At 39.4% G+C, this 13,962-nt stretch overlaps 1 protein-coding gene across 1 annotated transcript; it reads right to left on the bottom strand.

Moving 5' to 3' along the window:
* Nucleotides 1–952: 952 nt before the first annotated feature.
* On the bottom strand, nt 953–13,553 carry LOC140946575 (uncharacterized). Its single transcript, XM_073395699.1, has 6 exons — nt 13,395–13,553; nt 12,893–12,996; nt 12,646–12,704; nt 11,458–11,517; nt 3,807–6,946; nt 953–3,093 (listed from the first exon to the last, which is right to left on the bottom strand). The coding sequence occupies exon 5, from the start codon at nt 6,895–6,897 to the stop codon at nt 3,814–3,816; it is 3,084 nt and encodes a 1,027-aa protein (XP_073251800.1). The 5' UTR covers nt 6,898–6,946; nt 11,458–11,517; nt 12,646–12,704; nt 12,893–12,996; nt 13,395–13,553; the 3' UTR covers nt 953–3,093; nt 3,807–3,813.
* Nucleotides 13,554–13,962: the final 409 nt, after the last annotated feature.

The following is a 13,962-nucleotide window of genomic DNA, read 5'->3' as shown; positions in this document are numbered from 1 at the left end:
ACGTGCGTCTACTATTGATCGAAACTACTATAAAGCTCTGGGACGCAATAATTTAGAGGTTGGTCAGGAGCCCATAACCCGGAGCGAGCAACTTCCATGCGCTCGTGCCATGGCATTTCACGGACCAGTTTATTTTTAGGACGGTTTTTAGCGCGAATTTTGAATATCTTTTAAATTTCACAAACCAGTTAGCAAAACCTACAGACCTTTAGTTTCTCTTTTTGATATCTTATATTTCGAATGCGCTCATAGTCATGGTAGAGATTCTCTTTTCGCGGGAAAAGTGCCCTAAAATGTGTCTAAAAATAAACTGGTTCGTAAAAACGCCGTGACATAGGCCTAGCATGGGAGTACTAGATATATGCTGTGTGTATCAGGCAGTCAACTGATGAAACATACAACACTAAAAACACAGTAACACACCACTGGGCCACGAAATGGCCCAATAGTACCTTTTTGAAGCTGAAAGTGACTCAAACAAGGTATTGCGGGGGGGGGGGGGGGGATATATGGCGTACAAATCAGTAACTGTCACTGCGCTCATCTAACTGAAGAAAAAGAGAGCCGGGGGTTATTCTGCCGCTTGGAACCAAAACATCTTATGTCTGTAATCGGAAAGGTCAAATCATACAGTTTTGGTGCTTTATAAGCAAAAAATGAAGGCTGATAAAAATTAAAGAGGTTCGAGCATTCTGTTATTTACCCGATCAGACGAAAAACAGTTGTAACCTAGGTCGAGGATGCATGGGGGATGGGGGGAGGGGGGTGATGACCAATTAAAAAAAAAACTTGCAGCATCGGAAATGGTTAAAGCCGAAGGGACAGGAAGAAGTGGCTTGTGGTTTTCTAATCAAATGTTGACCTCGGAGGTCAGTGTTCAAGGGGGAGAGTTTTTTCAGAAAGCTTTTTTACATCCTGGACATCAACAATCACAGTAAAACTTCAGTCTCTTTTTCTTTATATTTAATACAACATAATAAGGCTGAAAGTTACATCAAAAACAGAACACTGTATCACGCAACGCGCCCAGATTAGCTACAAGCAGTTGATGTAATCAAGTCGACGTACTAATGTGAATGAATGCGAAGCACTGCTTCTTAAAATAACCATGGCCATCATATACGTCATTGGCCTGGAAAACACTCCACCTTCAGGTACCTAAAAATGCGTTAGATTCCCGCTAAGAATAATCTTAGCTTAAAAGATTGAGGTACATGCAGTTTCTTAGTGCCTAACCACAGAACGATGCTGGTCAAGTGCTCTGGAACTGATTTGTTTCATTACTGTACAGCCTTTCTTTTACAAAAAATTCAGTTCTTAAGTCAATAAAAATTTAAAAAGCGTGTCGCTGTTATTAAGCAATTGAACTATCTGAGCACCAGTTCGGGTACTTATATAAGATAACAACAATATTATAACAAGGTCCTGAAGGGGGGTATACCAAATCTCAGTTTCCAGCCTTTGGTCCAAATCCTATTCGCGGTGGTTGTTTGCAAACTGATGGCATGCGCGTAATGAACGAAAAGCTGCACTGATTGACACTGTCTGGATACAAGTTCATTCATCTGGAAAGAAAAAAATCTCTCATTCTACTGGACAGGTGTACAATCTTTCTCTCCAACCCTTGTTGACATAACCATATTAAATCTACTTCTCTCATTCTAACTTTCACCATCTTCATCCGACCCGCGCACATATCTCCACTCCACTTCGCTGCCGCGTCAGCAGTAGTTGTCACGGTGCAGTCAAAATCAGTTAAAGATTATAGTTTGCAATTTTCTCTGCGGATTACCGCATTGTTTGCTGAACTAAAACATTTCGATGACCATAATTGTGCAAAATGCGGGAAACATTTTCCAAATCGTACGCCATTTTGATCTTTCTCAAATGGGCATGTCATTTCACCGACAACAAACCATTGAACAGGGAAACTGACAGAATTTCATTCATGCATTGCTACTGATGTTACTGATGTATAATTGGATTTCTCCACTTCCAAAAAATGGCTTATTTGTGCAAAAGTTTGTGAAATAATCGAGTCAAAGTCCTCTAAAGAGAGAAATCACACTGCCATTTTCGAAATTGTTCATCCGTTTCCCAGTGCAATAAATCCCATTGTCCCACTCCCCCCCTCCCAAAAAAAATGGTGAAATCCCAGTTCTCATTTTACCCCTTCAGGACCCTGTTATTACTATTGCATCACTCAAGGAATTTTAAGTTACAGTTTTTAACTAGTATTTACTCACTTACTAATCAGTAGCACCCAACGACCGCTTTTCCCAAAATCAGCTCTGAGTGCCTCTTTATAGGCCTCCTGGAGTGCTTTAAAAGCAATATACATGATTAATAATTAGCATCGCTATAAAAGGTTTAGAGCTCCAAACAGATGTTTCCTAGGAAACGGTCGTTGGGTGCCCCTGACTAATCTGTTGCGATGCGTTTTAGTTTGGAGACGCTTACTTTACAATGCGTTCTGGCCTTCCATCCATCGTCATCCAAGGCCGAAATTTAGCCTTTTGTTGTTGAACTCCGTGATTGCATTACCCTTTGACGAAAACGCCTATTCATTTGTCCGTACGAAGTAAATTTTTCCGTCAATTTGCCAATTTCCTTAGTTGTTACGCAAACAAAATGTTACGTTAAGCACAACGTATAAAAACATCATTTAGGGAGCTGATTTTAACATTTTCTGGGTAAACTCTAAAAAGTTAGCCCTGAAAAAACTAAGTTTTGCACAAAATACTATTACCAATATGTAAAGCAAGAATGTATAGCAAAATCAAAACGCTCCAAAATTGTAGATATTCTTTGCTCTCTATATAGATTTGTTCTAATGCAATGATTAACCGGAAGAACTCGTGCCTAAAAGTCAAAGTACTAAGGCGTATTTCAACATCATCCAAGGAAGCAAAATTTCTCTATCAGCTAATGCTGTTTCACTGAAAAAGTTTTAAGGAGTAAAATAGTATCATATTTACTTTCTACGGTTACACGAAACCTTTTTTCCTTAGGTAAAATAGACTTTGATTTTATAATGTTCCTTTGATTCATCAGTATTATTTCTTTGACATCTCACTGCAATCAGCACGGCCCCTGTAAATAAAGTAGCATTTGATTAATTAATACGCTTAGCTTGAACAGCGAAATCACGGCCTCAATACTACTCGTTCTATAGAGGTTTCAAGATAAAAAGCCTTAGATTACAAGATAGCAAGGATGAGACGAACGTAAAATCAAAGTTGGGCAGAAGCTCAAAACTTTTCATTGCTTTACAACAAGAGAGTGTTTTTGGTCTATTTTCTGCTATTTAACCTGCTTTTCTGCTCATAACAAATCATAAAATAAAGGTTTTACCTCTTTTTGACGAATATGACATTTCTCTTTTGAATCTGGTAAAATGATGCCTTAATGGTATCCAAACTGAAATGTTAAGGCAAAAACTAAGAATTCTCAACGCATAATCCAGAGCCATTAGGTCACGGCAACAGCCATTTACAGTGAATGCTGATTTTGCAGTTCATTGTATGATTATTGAAAGGTTTCTAGTGTTCAACAAACGTTTTTAAACAATTTTGTATTACAGAAATGAAACCTGATTACGTAAATCCAGAATGATTGTACATTAACCATTCATCCATGTTATTTTTTTATCAATATTATGCACTCGAACTCTTGCTTTTACTGCTTATTTGTTATTAATATTGTCAATTCCTTTACATTTTAATTCGAAGACAATAAAACCTTAAACCTTATTTAATATATTAAAACCCTAAGTAATCTAAAACAAAGGAAAAGTCTGTACTTACAGCTTTCTCAACGGTTTACATCAAATTCAATCGTGACGTCATCGCCAATCAGCACAAATGGAGCCCAGTACTTTGGGGCGGAAAAGTCGTCCGAATCTCGAAGGCATTTCATGGCCTTCTGCAGAGCAGTACTCGCACTTTCTCCAACTCTCAGGTGTTGGTAGAAACATTCCATAAACACCATTGTGGCTTCATCATCAAGTGCCCAGAGTGACGCCAGCACAGAACGAGCACCAGCAAACAAGAAAGCCCTTGCCATACCGACCACGCCCTCAGACGAGACCTCTCCTTGACCACTATGGGGGCAACTAAGCACAACTAGCCTCGCTCTCAGTTTAAGGGCTTGTACATCAGACATTTTCAACATGTAGTCCTCTTCCGTAGGGATACAGGTCTTAGATTGCCACTCGGGGTTGGGAGCCAGAGCAATTTCACCAGTTTCCTTTCCTCCGTGTGCTGCAATGTGAATCAAAGCGACTGAATCTATTCTCCGAAGCACCTCTTCTTTGGTTGCAGCTTCTCCTGTGAGTGGTTGGCTGTTAAGAAGTTTTCCAATCATCTCCACTTCTTTTTTTGCGAACTCCAGCTGATTATAAATGGGTTTATCCCTTTTATTTGTAACTTTCTTTAAACATGGATCTCCAACAAGCAGGGCGCCAGTTTTACTGTGGTATTCACTTGAAGAATCTCTTATTACTTTCAAACTTGTCAGTGAGGGAATAACACGGATCCTTAAAGTCTCACTTAGGGCTGTCCAAGGAGCTAAACACAAAGCACCATCAGGGACTACAACCAGTTCATCACCATCAAGTAAGTCTTCAATGGGACCAAAAACTACATCATGCAATGGCTGTAACCAGTCGATATTCTCGTGCGATGGAATCGATATTTTCTCATCTTCCTGAGTACTGGAAGTTGACTTATCGCATCTAACATCTCTGCCAGCCTCAATTTTTCTCAAAGTAGCTTTCAAAAGCGCATCAAAGGGATCTTCGTGTGCACCTCCACTTTTTAGTACTTCTTGCCTAAAAATAGCGTTGGTTTTCTTTCCCAGTACCCACAAGCTTATTGTTTCTTTGTCCAATGCGATAAACATTGTCAAAACAGATATGTTCCTTGAAATGTATGCGAAATCTTCCTCAGTTTCATTTGAGATGGGCGAAAGGGATGCAAAGCCATACTTCATTTTCAAGGCATCTAGCAAAGCCCCTGCTCGTCCCCGTTCGGCCGCGTACAAAGCCTCATCCGTCTTTTGAAGCGCTATAAGAACTCGAGATAAATAACGATAGCTAGATATGAAATGCTCACGAAAACTTATTTTACATGCATCTTCCGAAATGAAACTACCCCTAATAGTATCGAACGTTTTAACGCTGAATTTGAAATGAACTACAGCTTCATCCAAAGAACCTGACAACATAAGAGTTGTACCCAAGTATTCATAGGATACTGCTTCTAAGAACATGTCAGCCACTTCCTTAGCAATTTTGAGCTGTTGCTTGTGGTACTCAATTGCTTGTTGGAATTGTTCAAGGGACGTATAAGCAAGGCCGAGATCGCCATAGGCATATCCCTCTCTGGCCCTGTCGCCCACTTCCTTAGCGATGCTTAGGCTTTGCTTATAATGCTCTATTGCTCTTTGCACGTCGCCGAGGGATTGAAAAACTGAGCCAAGATTGCCATAGGCCCTTCCTTCTCCAGCCCTGTCGCCGACTTCTATTGCAATTCTAAGGCATTGCTTGTAGTGCTTCATTGATTGTTCGAATTCCTCGAGGGATAAATAGGTACTACCGAGATTGCCATAGGCACCTCCTTGTCCGGCCCTGTCGCCGACTTCTATTGCAACGCTCAGGTGTTGCTTGTGGTACTCTATTGCTTGTTGGAATTGGCCAAGGGATTGATAAGCAGTGCCGAGATTGCCATAGGCACGTCCTTGTCCGGCCCTGTCGCCGACTTCTATTGCAATGCTAAGGCATTGCTTGTGGTACTCTATTGCTTGTTGGAATTGGCCAAGGGATCGATAAGCAGTGCCGAGATTGCCATAGGTACGTCCTTGTCCGGCCCTGTCGCCGACTTCTATTGCAATGCTCAGGCATTGCTTGTGGTACTCTATTGCTTGTTGGAATTGGCCAAGGCAGTCATAGGCACTGCCAAGATTGCCATAGGCACCTCCTTGTGCGGCCCTGTCGTCGACTTCTATTGCAACGCTCAGATGTTGCTTGTGGTACTCTATTGCTTGGTGGAATTGGCCAAGGGATCGATAAGCAGTGCCGAGATTGCCATAGGCACGTCCTTGTCCAGCCCTGTCGCCGACTTCTATTGCAATGCTCAGGCATTGCTTGTGGTACTCTATTGCTTGTTGGAATTGGCCAAGGGATTTATAAGCAGTGCCAAGATTGCCATAGGCACGTCCTTGTCCGGCCCTGTCGTCGACTTCTATTGCAATGCTAAGGCATTGCTTGTGGTACTCTATTGCTTGTTGGAATTGGCCAAGGGATCGATAAGCAGTGCCGAGATTGCCATAGGCACGTCCTTGTCCAGCCCTGTCGCCGACTTCTATTGCAATGCTCAGGCATTGCTTGTGGTACTCTATTGCTTGTTGGAATTGGCCAAGGGATTTATAAGCAGTGCCAAGATTGCCATAGGCACGTCCTTGTCCGGCCCTGTCGTCGACTTCTATTGCAATGCTAAGGCATTGCTTGTGGTACTCTATTGCTTGTTGGAATTGGCCAAGGCAGTCATAGGCACTTCCAAGATTGCCATAGGCACCTCCTTGTGCGGCCCTGTCGCCGACTTCTATTGCAATGCTCAGGCATTGCTTGTGGTACTCTATTGCTTGATGGAATTGGCCAATGGATCGATAAGCAATGCCGAGATTGCCATAGGCACCTCCTTGTGCGGCCCTGTCGCCGACTTCTATTGCAATGCTAAGGCATTGCTTGTGGTACTCTATTGCTTGTTGGAATTGGCCAAGGGATTGATAAGCAATGCCGAGATTGCCATAGGCCCGTCCTTGTCCGACCCTGTCGCTGACTTCTATTGCAATGTGCAGTTGTTGCTCATGGTACTCTATTCTACTCCTTTCTGTCATTTAGCAGTTCTTGTATAAAAAGTGTGGCTGTTTCTTGATGGTAATATACCTAGAAAAGGAAAGTATAAAGTTATCATTCTTTCCTGTCTGCTACTTTTCTGTTTTCTTTAGAGTTGTGCGCGTTGATGTGAAGAAAATGCAGAAAAGTGCTTTCTAATATATGTTAAACTGAAATTAGTTTTCTGGATTGGACAGACAATAAATTAAAAATCCTTCTGCACTCTAACCCACGTACAAAGCCGCCTTAAGTCAGTTTCGCCTATGGAAGCTTTGTATATAGCTGCTCTAGTTTATTTTAATGAACTTCTGTCTTCCCTTAATTTATGTTAATTTACTCTCAATTAGTTCCCGGAAGCCTTGTAAATAGTATATAGCCGCTTTTATTTTTAGTTCGCTCTATTTAGCTGCTTCTAAATTTTTGTTTCATGTTCATAACCGTCTTAAATTAGTTTTGCCTATGAACATTTAGTTTGCCGAACGCTTTGTATATAGCCGCTCTTGTTAATTTAATTTCCATTAGTTCCCGGAAGCTATTTCTAAGCGGCGCTACAAAATTTTAATCTGTTCGGTCATCCTAGGGGAACTTAAGTCTTTTCGAAATTAAGAGGACTTGAGTATTATTTTCCCGAAAATTTTAGGTGCAATTTAACGTCTAACGAAAGTGAGAATTTTTGTGATTCCTCTCTCCATCATATTTTAGAATCCGAAAATTTTAGGTTTCCTTTTTCTAAGAAAAATAGTGTAACCTGGGTGGTAAAATATGAAAAATTACCGTCAGAAAATCGTAGGAAATTTATTAGATAAGCTTCGAAAATTGGACATAAATGGAACGTTCATTTAGAAATTTTTAGCCGTCCTCAAGCAAAAGAAAATTGTAGGCAATATTTGCTTCTCCGAACACATGTTTTACAGAAAACGGTCGTTGGGTGCCCCTGTATCAACAGGTAGTTGAATAAAACGAGTTTTAAATCTTGATACCTGTGGTTCAATGTTTCAGACAAAATAGCCCAAATGCTCAATCGTTTTCGGGCCAAGAAGGGGCATTGCTAGAGATTTTGAAGATGGACGCGCAAGAAGAAAATCTAGAGCGCGGAACGCACTCTAAAAAAGGGAGTCTGAGCGCATGTTTCCCAGAATGTTTTTACTTGAAGGTCTCTTAAATGCCATTTCCCTCGTCTCCCGCAGAACATTTTGAGTAAATAAGTAAGTTTTTCGTTTTTCATCCCACTAAAACGCTTCTTGCCGTCCGTTTATGGAATAAGAAAAGGATAAAGGAAATATTCAAACAAAGACACCCACATAATACGAAAAAGTAAATAAGTCATGCGATTAAATGATAAAAATGCTTTCGGGAAATTTAAAAAAATCATTTTTTCCAGATTTCAGCTGTACGCACGGGCGTATGTGCGCATATGGACGCTGCGCTCCTGCGATGTTAGTCATTATTAAGCCCAGCACAGTATATAGTAAAAAGGTTCACTCTGCATTGACTGTCGTTACGTTGTTTAGCTTCATTAACTATATTTGAGAGCGCTCAATTGACCATAACAGCGGAGCTTCACCCGCGCGGGCAGAGCCCCATAGCTAAGAAAATTTGGTTATCTATCCATGTGAGAAAATTTGGTAGTCACGTGATCGTGCGCCCGACCGTCCGACCGACCGTCCGTCCGCACCACAGGGAAACCATTGTTAAATTTCACACCTTTTAGCTAGTAGGGGAGCCTGCAGCCCGATATTGCACATACATGTTGTGGCCAATTGACAGCTGTCAAAACAGGGTATCCGCTGACCAGTATCACATTACCGTATGGCAGGCTCAGGTGTCGACTCATTTTGTTTGCGTGTATTTTTGTAAGTTATCCGCTGACAAGCTACTAATTTTCAAATGATCGCAGGCTCAAGTTCAAGTTTTTAAAATGCACGGGGAAAACGTTGTGTTAATGAGTCGTTTTATTAACATTTTGATTGACTCCGGAGGCGAAAATTCAGCTAGTTTTTATAGGCGGGAAGGCAAGTTGCTTTTGGCTTTTCTCACCATGGTCACTCATTGGTCACGCTCTTGGTCCCATTTTCATGCTCTGATTGCTCAAAATTTGACAGGTGAGTTCACGCGGAAAATTTATGCATTATCTGGAAACTGGTTTAGTGATAGCTGAAGCTGATAGTTTTGTGTCATCTTATTCTTGTACAAAATGAAAGACAGCTGCTATCAAGATTCTTTTGTTATTCATGGCTGGTTTGTTTATTGGGTTTTCGGTTGAGAAATGCACCGCTTTTCCAAGTCATCGGAAATCCGTTTTCTGATGGCATCGTTTTCAAAATGAGCCTCTACCTAACCTTGCTGGATGCGTAGGAGGGTTGAAAAGTCTGAGGCGATTCTGGCCTTACTTGATGGCCTTCAGGAGCTGCATCTCGACTGGTAAGCCTGAGTAATTATTGCATTTAATGTTTTTTTCCTGATAATTTCATGAAGTCCAGCGTAGTTTTCTGCGGCAAGTTTTTAAGATTTGAGAAAATGATCTGACCTAGTATCATGCCAGGTTTGATATACAGAACTTTAAAAGCCTTTACACATTTTCCGACCGCAAATAGAGGGAAAACGTTCTGAAGAATATTGGTTGTAAAAAAGGAAATCTTTGAGCGATATTCTTGCCTCGAGTTCATCTTGAAAAAATAGCAAACACCTGAAGGCTGGTTTATATCTGCAAGGTTTTTTATTTGACCGTCAGGATTTTCAGAAACACTTCACTCTCAATACTTGTCGTCGTGAATAACAATTGTTGTCTCTGTAAATGTTTCGCCGAATTATATTTCTTGTCTTGATTGTTAGTAGTCTCTTTCGCAATTTTTTAAAATCGCAATGCCGTTTGTTTTCAGTCGTACATGAACATCGGGTACTCAAAATGCTCCGCGTATCAAACGCGTTTAATAATTACACATAATAAAACCATAAAGAAATTAAACATAATAAATTCTTTCTTATATTGAAGCGTAACTCTATTTACTGTTCATTCAAACATTCAAACATTCAAACAACAACAGCTCGCACTGCAAATTTGGCGCTTGTCAAAACTCAGAACCGGCTGCCCGTGTAGATGAATTTTGAAGTTAAATAAAAATACTAGGCTTTTTTGAAGGTTTTCGCTAAAAGCCCATTATTACCCTGAATAATACATAGAGCAAATTGATCTCACTGAATAGTCCCGACATCGTGGTATTTTCTTCATGAAAACGTTTTATAATGGTTCACTTCTATAATTTCTTGTGCAAGGGTTAGCGCGTCCTTCGATCGTCGTGAATATTGAATGAGTGCATTTGTCTTGCAAAATTGTGAAAAATGAAAAAAAAAAAAAAAACAATTCTGTCCGAAGTCTGTATGATAAACAAAGAGCACCTGATAGTACTGTTTACCTCATATGTGATGTATAAAAAGTATAAAAGGCTGGTTTACACGCCATCAGATTTGTCGGCAAGATTTTGTAAAGTAAATTTGTCGAACACAAAAAATCCGGCCTGACTTTTAATTTTGGTCTCCCTTCTAGACAGAGGAGAGCGTGTAAATTGGCTATCGTGTCTTATAACCGGCCTTTAAAATTATATTTCGGAGCTGTCCAATTAACCCTATAAAATAAAGGTGGTGTAGGTGGGTGACTGGGTTATTTTGTTTGGGAAGAATTTGTTTTCCAGACCTAATCTACTGTGATCAAAGGGGCATGATTGCCATTTTTGGGGTGTACAAATAAGACTATCAACTCGATCTAAGATTTGTTTTACTTTTGGACTGTTTGCAAATTATTTTTTCTCTAAAATCACTTAGCTTTTATCTCAAATGTCATATGGATCTGCCCTAAAGTTAACTGGTTTGTGGATTACAAGTTTATTGTTTGATTTAAATAATAAATTTACTAACAGGAGCTTCGCTTTTAGCCCTGGCTAAATCTATATATTATGTATGTCTATTATCAAGTGAAACACAGGTTACAGGTTCCCACACTAGACAGAAGGTTTGACATTACACATTGGTTTTCTTGTGGTGCGGACGGACTGGCGTACGGTCACGTGATCACCAAAATTTCTCGGCTCGATAGATTACCAAATTTTCTTAGGTATGTCGCTTCGCTCACGCGTGGAGCTCCGCTAATAACTAGAGTGCCTAGAGATACTTCTAACCTATAACGCATTACTGTACAAATATGTTTCATGTTTTAAATGTAACTGTAACATGAAAAATATCTTATGTTTCTTATCCTAGTATATACACTACTGTGCAAAGCTTTCCTGACAAACCATTAGTGGCAGTCACTAGTGTTGAAGTTGCAAATTAATTGATTGCAATTTTTTTGTGTATACGAAATGTTCGATCATTATATTATTTTCCATTTCTGCAAATTTTGAGAAAAACTGTTTTTAATTATATTTCAGGATCAGTTTCATCATTTCATCATCGTCAGTTTCTTTAACAGAGAGAAGATCACTTTAAGAGAATGTGGCAACCGTTTTAACAGAACCAGCTACAACGCAACTTTTAGATAAAATATTTTTAAAAAGTCAGGAACTTACAATCGTTTGTTGGCAAAATCCCCCTTTTCTTCTCCCTTTTCTTCGCTTCGGCGAATCAATCTGAAGATAACAAAAGAGAATTGTTCAGCAAAAACTTGAATAGATAATTTTTGCTTCTAAATGAATAGTTTAAGTATCAGTTCTTCCTTAGGGCGACTAGTGGACTGAGAGGAGATTGGTACTCGGGTTGTAAAATGAAATTAGTCCAGGTTTGTTCTTCCACGCGTGATTACAGTTAAATTGTCAATTAAACAGTCAGCGGATAAATGATAAACATTGTTCGCATATGGGTAGCTGTAAACACGCATTTGCGTTTATAGACCTAATAACGGATTGATCCCCTGGACATGGCTTTAATGTGCTATCTTATAAAAACAGGTTACAAGATACGATGTGTCCGCCTACCAAGTTACATCCAGAGCTTAATTTAAGTGGCTAATGACTGTACGTTGAACCAAGAGTAAACTAAACAGCATAAAACTTCTTCTCAATTTGAGTGTTGGAGGAAGAGCAAGCAAGCTCATACCGTTTGACAATCAGGGTACATAATGACCTTCAGCGAGCTAACCGTCGTTTGCAAATACACACAGGAAGGGCTGTAGTCTTAAAAAGTGACATTACAAAACAAACAAAATAACTGCTATAAAATGAAATATAAACTAACGCCAATTTGTACAAAACAGACACAACAAAGCCCTCAAAGATCAGCTTAAGATTCTGGCTCCTGCTCTCCGTTCTATCTGAAACGAGTTTCAGAATCAGATCACACTCAGATGACAGGTAACTTAAATGAGTGTTATCTTGTTAGAGACAAACTTAACTTTATAAACAATAGTAATCGATCATCCCTAGATTTCTCTACGTATTATCCATACCACTTTTGGTATAAAGAACATATGACATGGATAATCTATCTATAAAATGCTTTCTGAATTCTGTATGAATATGAGTACTTAGACCATACATATCGTCCTCAGCCGGACCAATATCCTTTCGGAGGAAATATCAAAAAGAAATCTAAATTTGTTTTCTTCAGAATATATCTTCTAAGGGAAATATTTTTTGCAAGATAAACAAGAAACTTCAAAATTATATCCATGGCAACTGCCTCGGTTGCCTCTATGCTGAAGGGACCTAACCATGCATTGATACTGTACACGGCTAAAGGTATGTTTATTCAAAACGTACCAGTTACAGATGAAGGGAAACTTGGACGCAATGATCCGCTTGAAATAATTCAGCTCTCCCTGAAATGAGGTACAATTCAAATTAGTTAAAGTGTCTTCAGATACTCAACAGAGATTGGCTAACCGGCACCCAAATTTATATACGCAACCGGCCATGGCCAGAATCTAATCTGGTGGGAACGCCCCTTACTGGAAGGCGAAATGCGATGTTCATCAATCAAATAAATTTTTATTTTTCAAAAACTTACCAATTCTTGATGAAAGGAAACCAAAGAAAACCGCAGTAAGGTCAGGAACCTTGAAATTGGATAAATCCTTGTACCGCTGATTGGGATATATAATTTATCTCTTCCTGAAAGAGGGACAATTTTATGTATCAGTAAAAAAAAAAGTTTTGAAGATATCCAATGAAATCATCACTTATAAACACAAAACATTAAAAACCTTTAACACCTACAGTGTAAGAAGTAACAAGGAAAGATGATTTAAACAAACTTTAAAAGTTTAACTTGAAACGCCTGTCACAGATAAACGCCAAGTCCTGGACACCCTACAAATTATCGAACAAACATACTTTGATTCGCTGTCGCAACCTAGGCTAAATTAAAAGTTATTTCCAGGGATAAAAAGCCGGAGAAGATAGGAAACTAAGAAAACTACGTACAGCGGAACGTGACCAAAAAAACATTGTAAGAAAAAAATATCTTCTCAGGTTCGGAAAATTCCAAATTGAACGAGCGTCTTTCCTACCTGTTAAAGGATTTCAGTAAAATCTCCTCGGGAAATTCTCTGTCTAGTAAAGTTGTCTTCAGTGGTTTGCAGTTTAGATGCCACTGAATAACGATTTAATTTATACTGTGGCCGATAGAAACAAAACAGAAAAACAGAAAGCCTCAAACCCAAAACCGAAACACACGAGCCAAAACGGAAATCTAATAGCGAAAACAAGACAAATCCACAACCAGAAAACAGGAACACAATTCCCGAAACGGAATTAATACATCACCCAAAAGGGAAAGACACAAAAAGCCTTAAACAGTAACTGTGACAGATCATAATTAAATATAACAAAATCAGAAAATCGACAAAGAGGATCAACAATCCAAAACAGAAACACACAAAAAATGTAAAACTGTAATTATAATTAGCCATAATGCACTTTCTTCTGCCACCTCCACAGGCTTCCCTAAGGCTAAGTGGGGAGCACAGACTAACCAGTACTGGAGACGCGCGAGACGCGCGAGATATGACGTAATTTAGACGTATACTTTAAAATGCGAAGCAGCACCGAGATCCTTGTTCTTGACCCCAACAAACA

This window comes from Porites lutea, chromosome 8 (genome assembly GCF_958299795.1).
Source record: "Porites lutea chromosome 8, jaPorLute2.1, whole genome shotgun sequence".
Lineage (NCBI taxonomy): Eukaryota > Metazoa > Cnidaria > Anthozoa > Scleractinia > Poritidae > Porites > Porites lutea.
The sequence above is the reverse complement of the archived record's forward strand: the minus strand, read 5'-3'. Positions and strand labels throughout refer to the sequence as shown.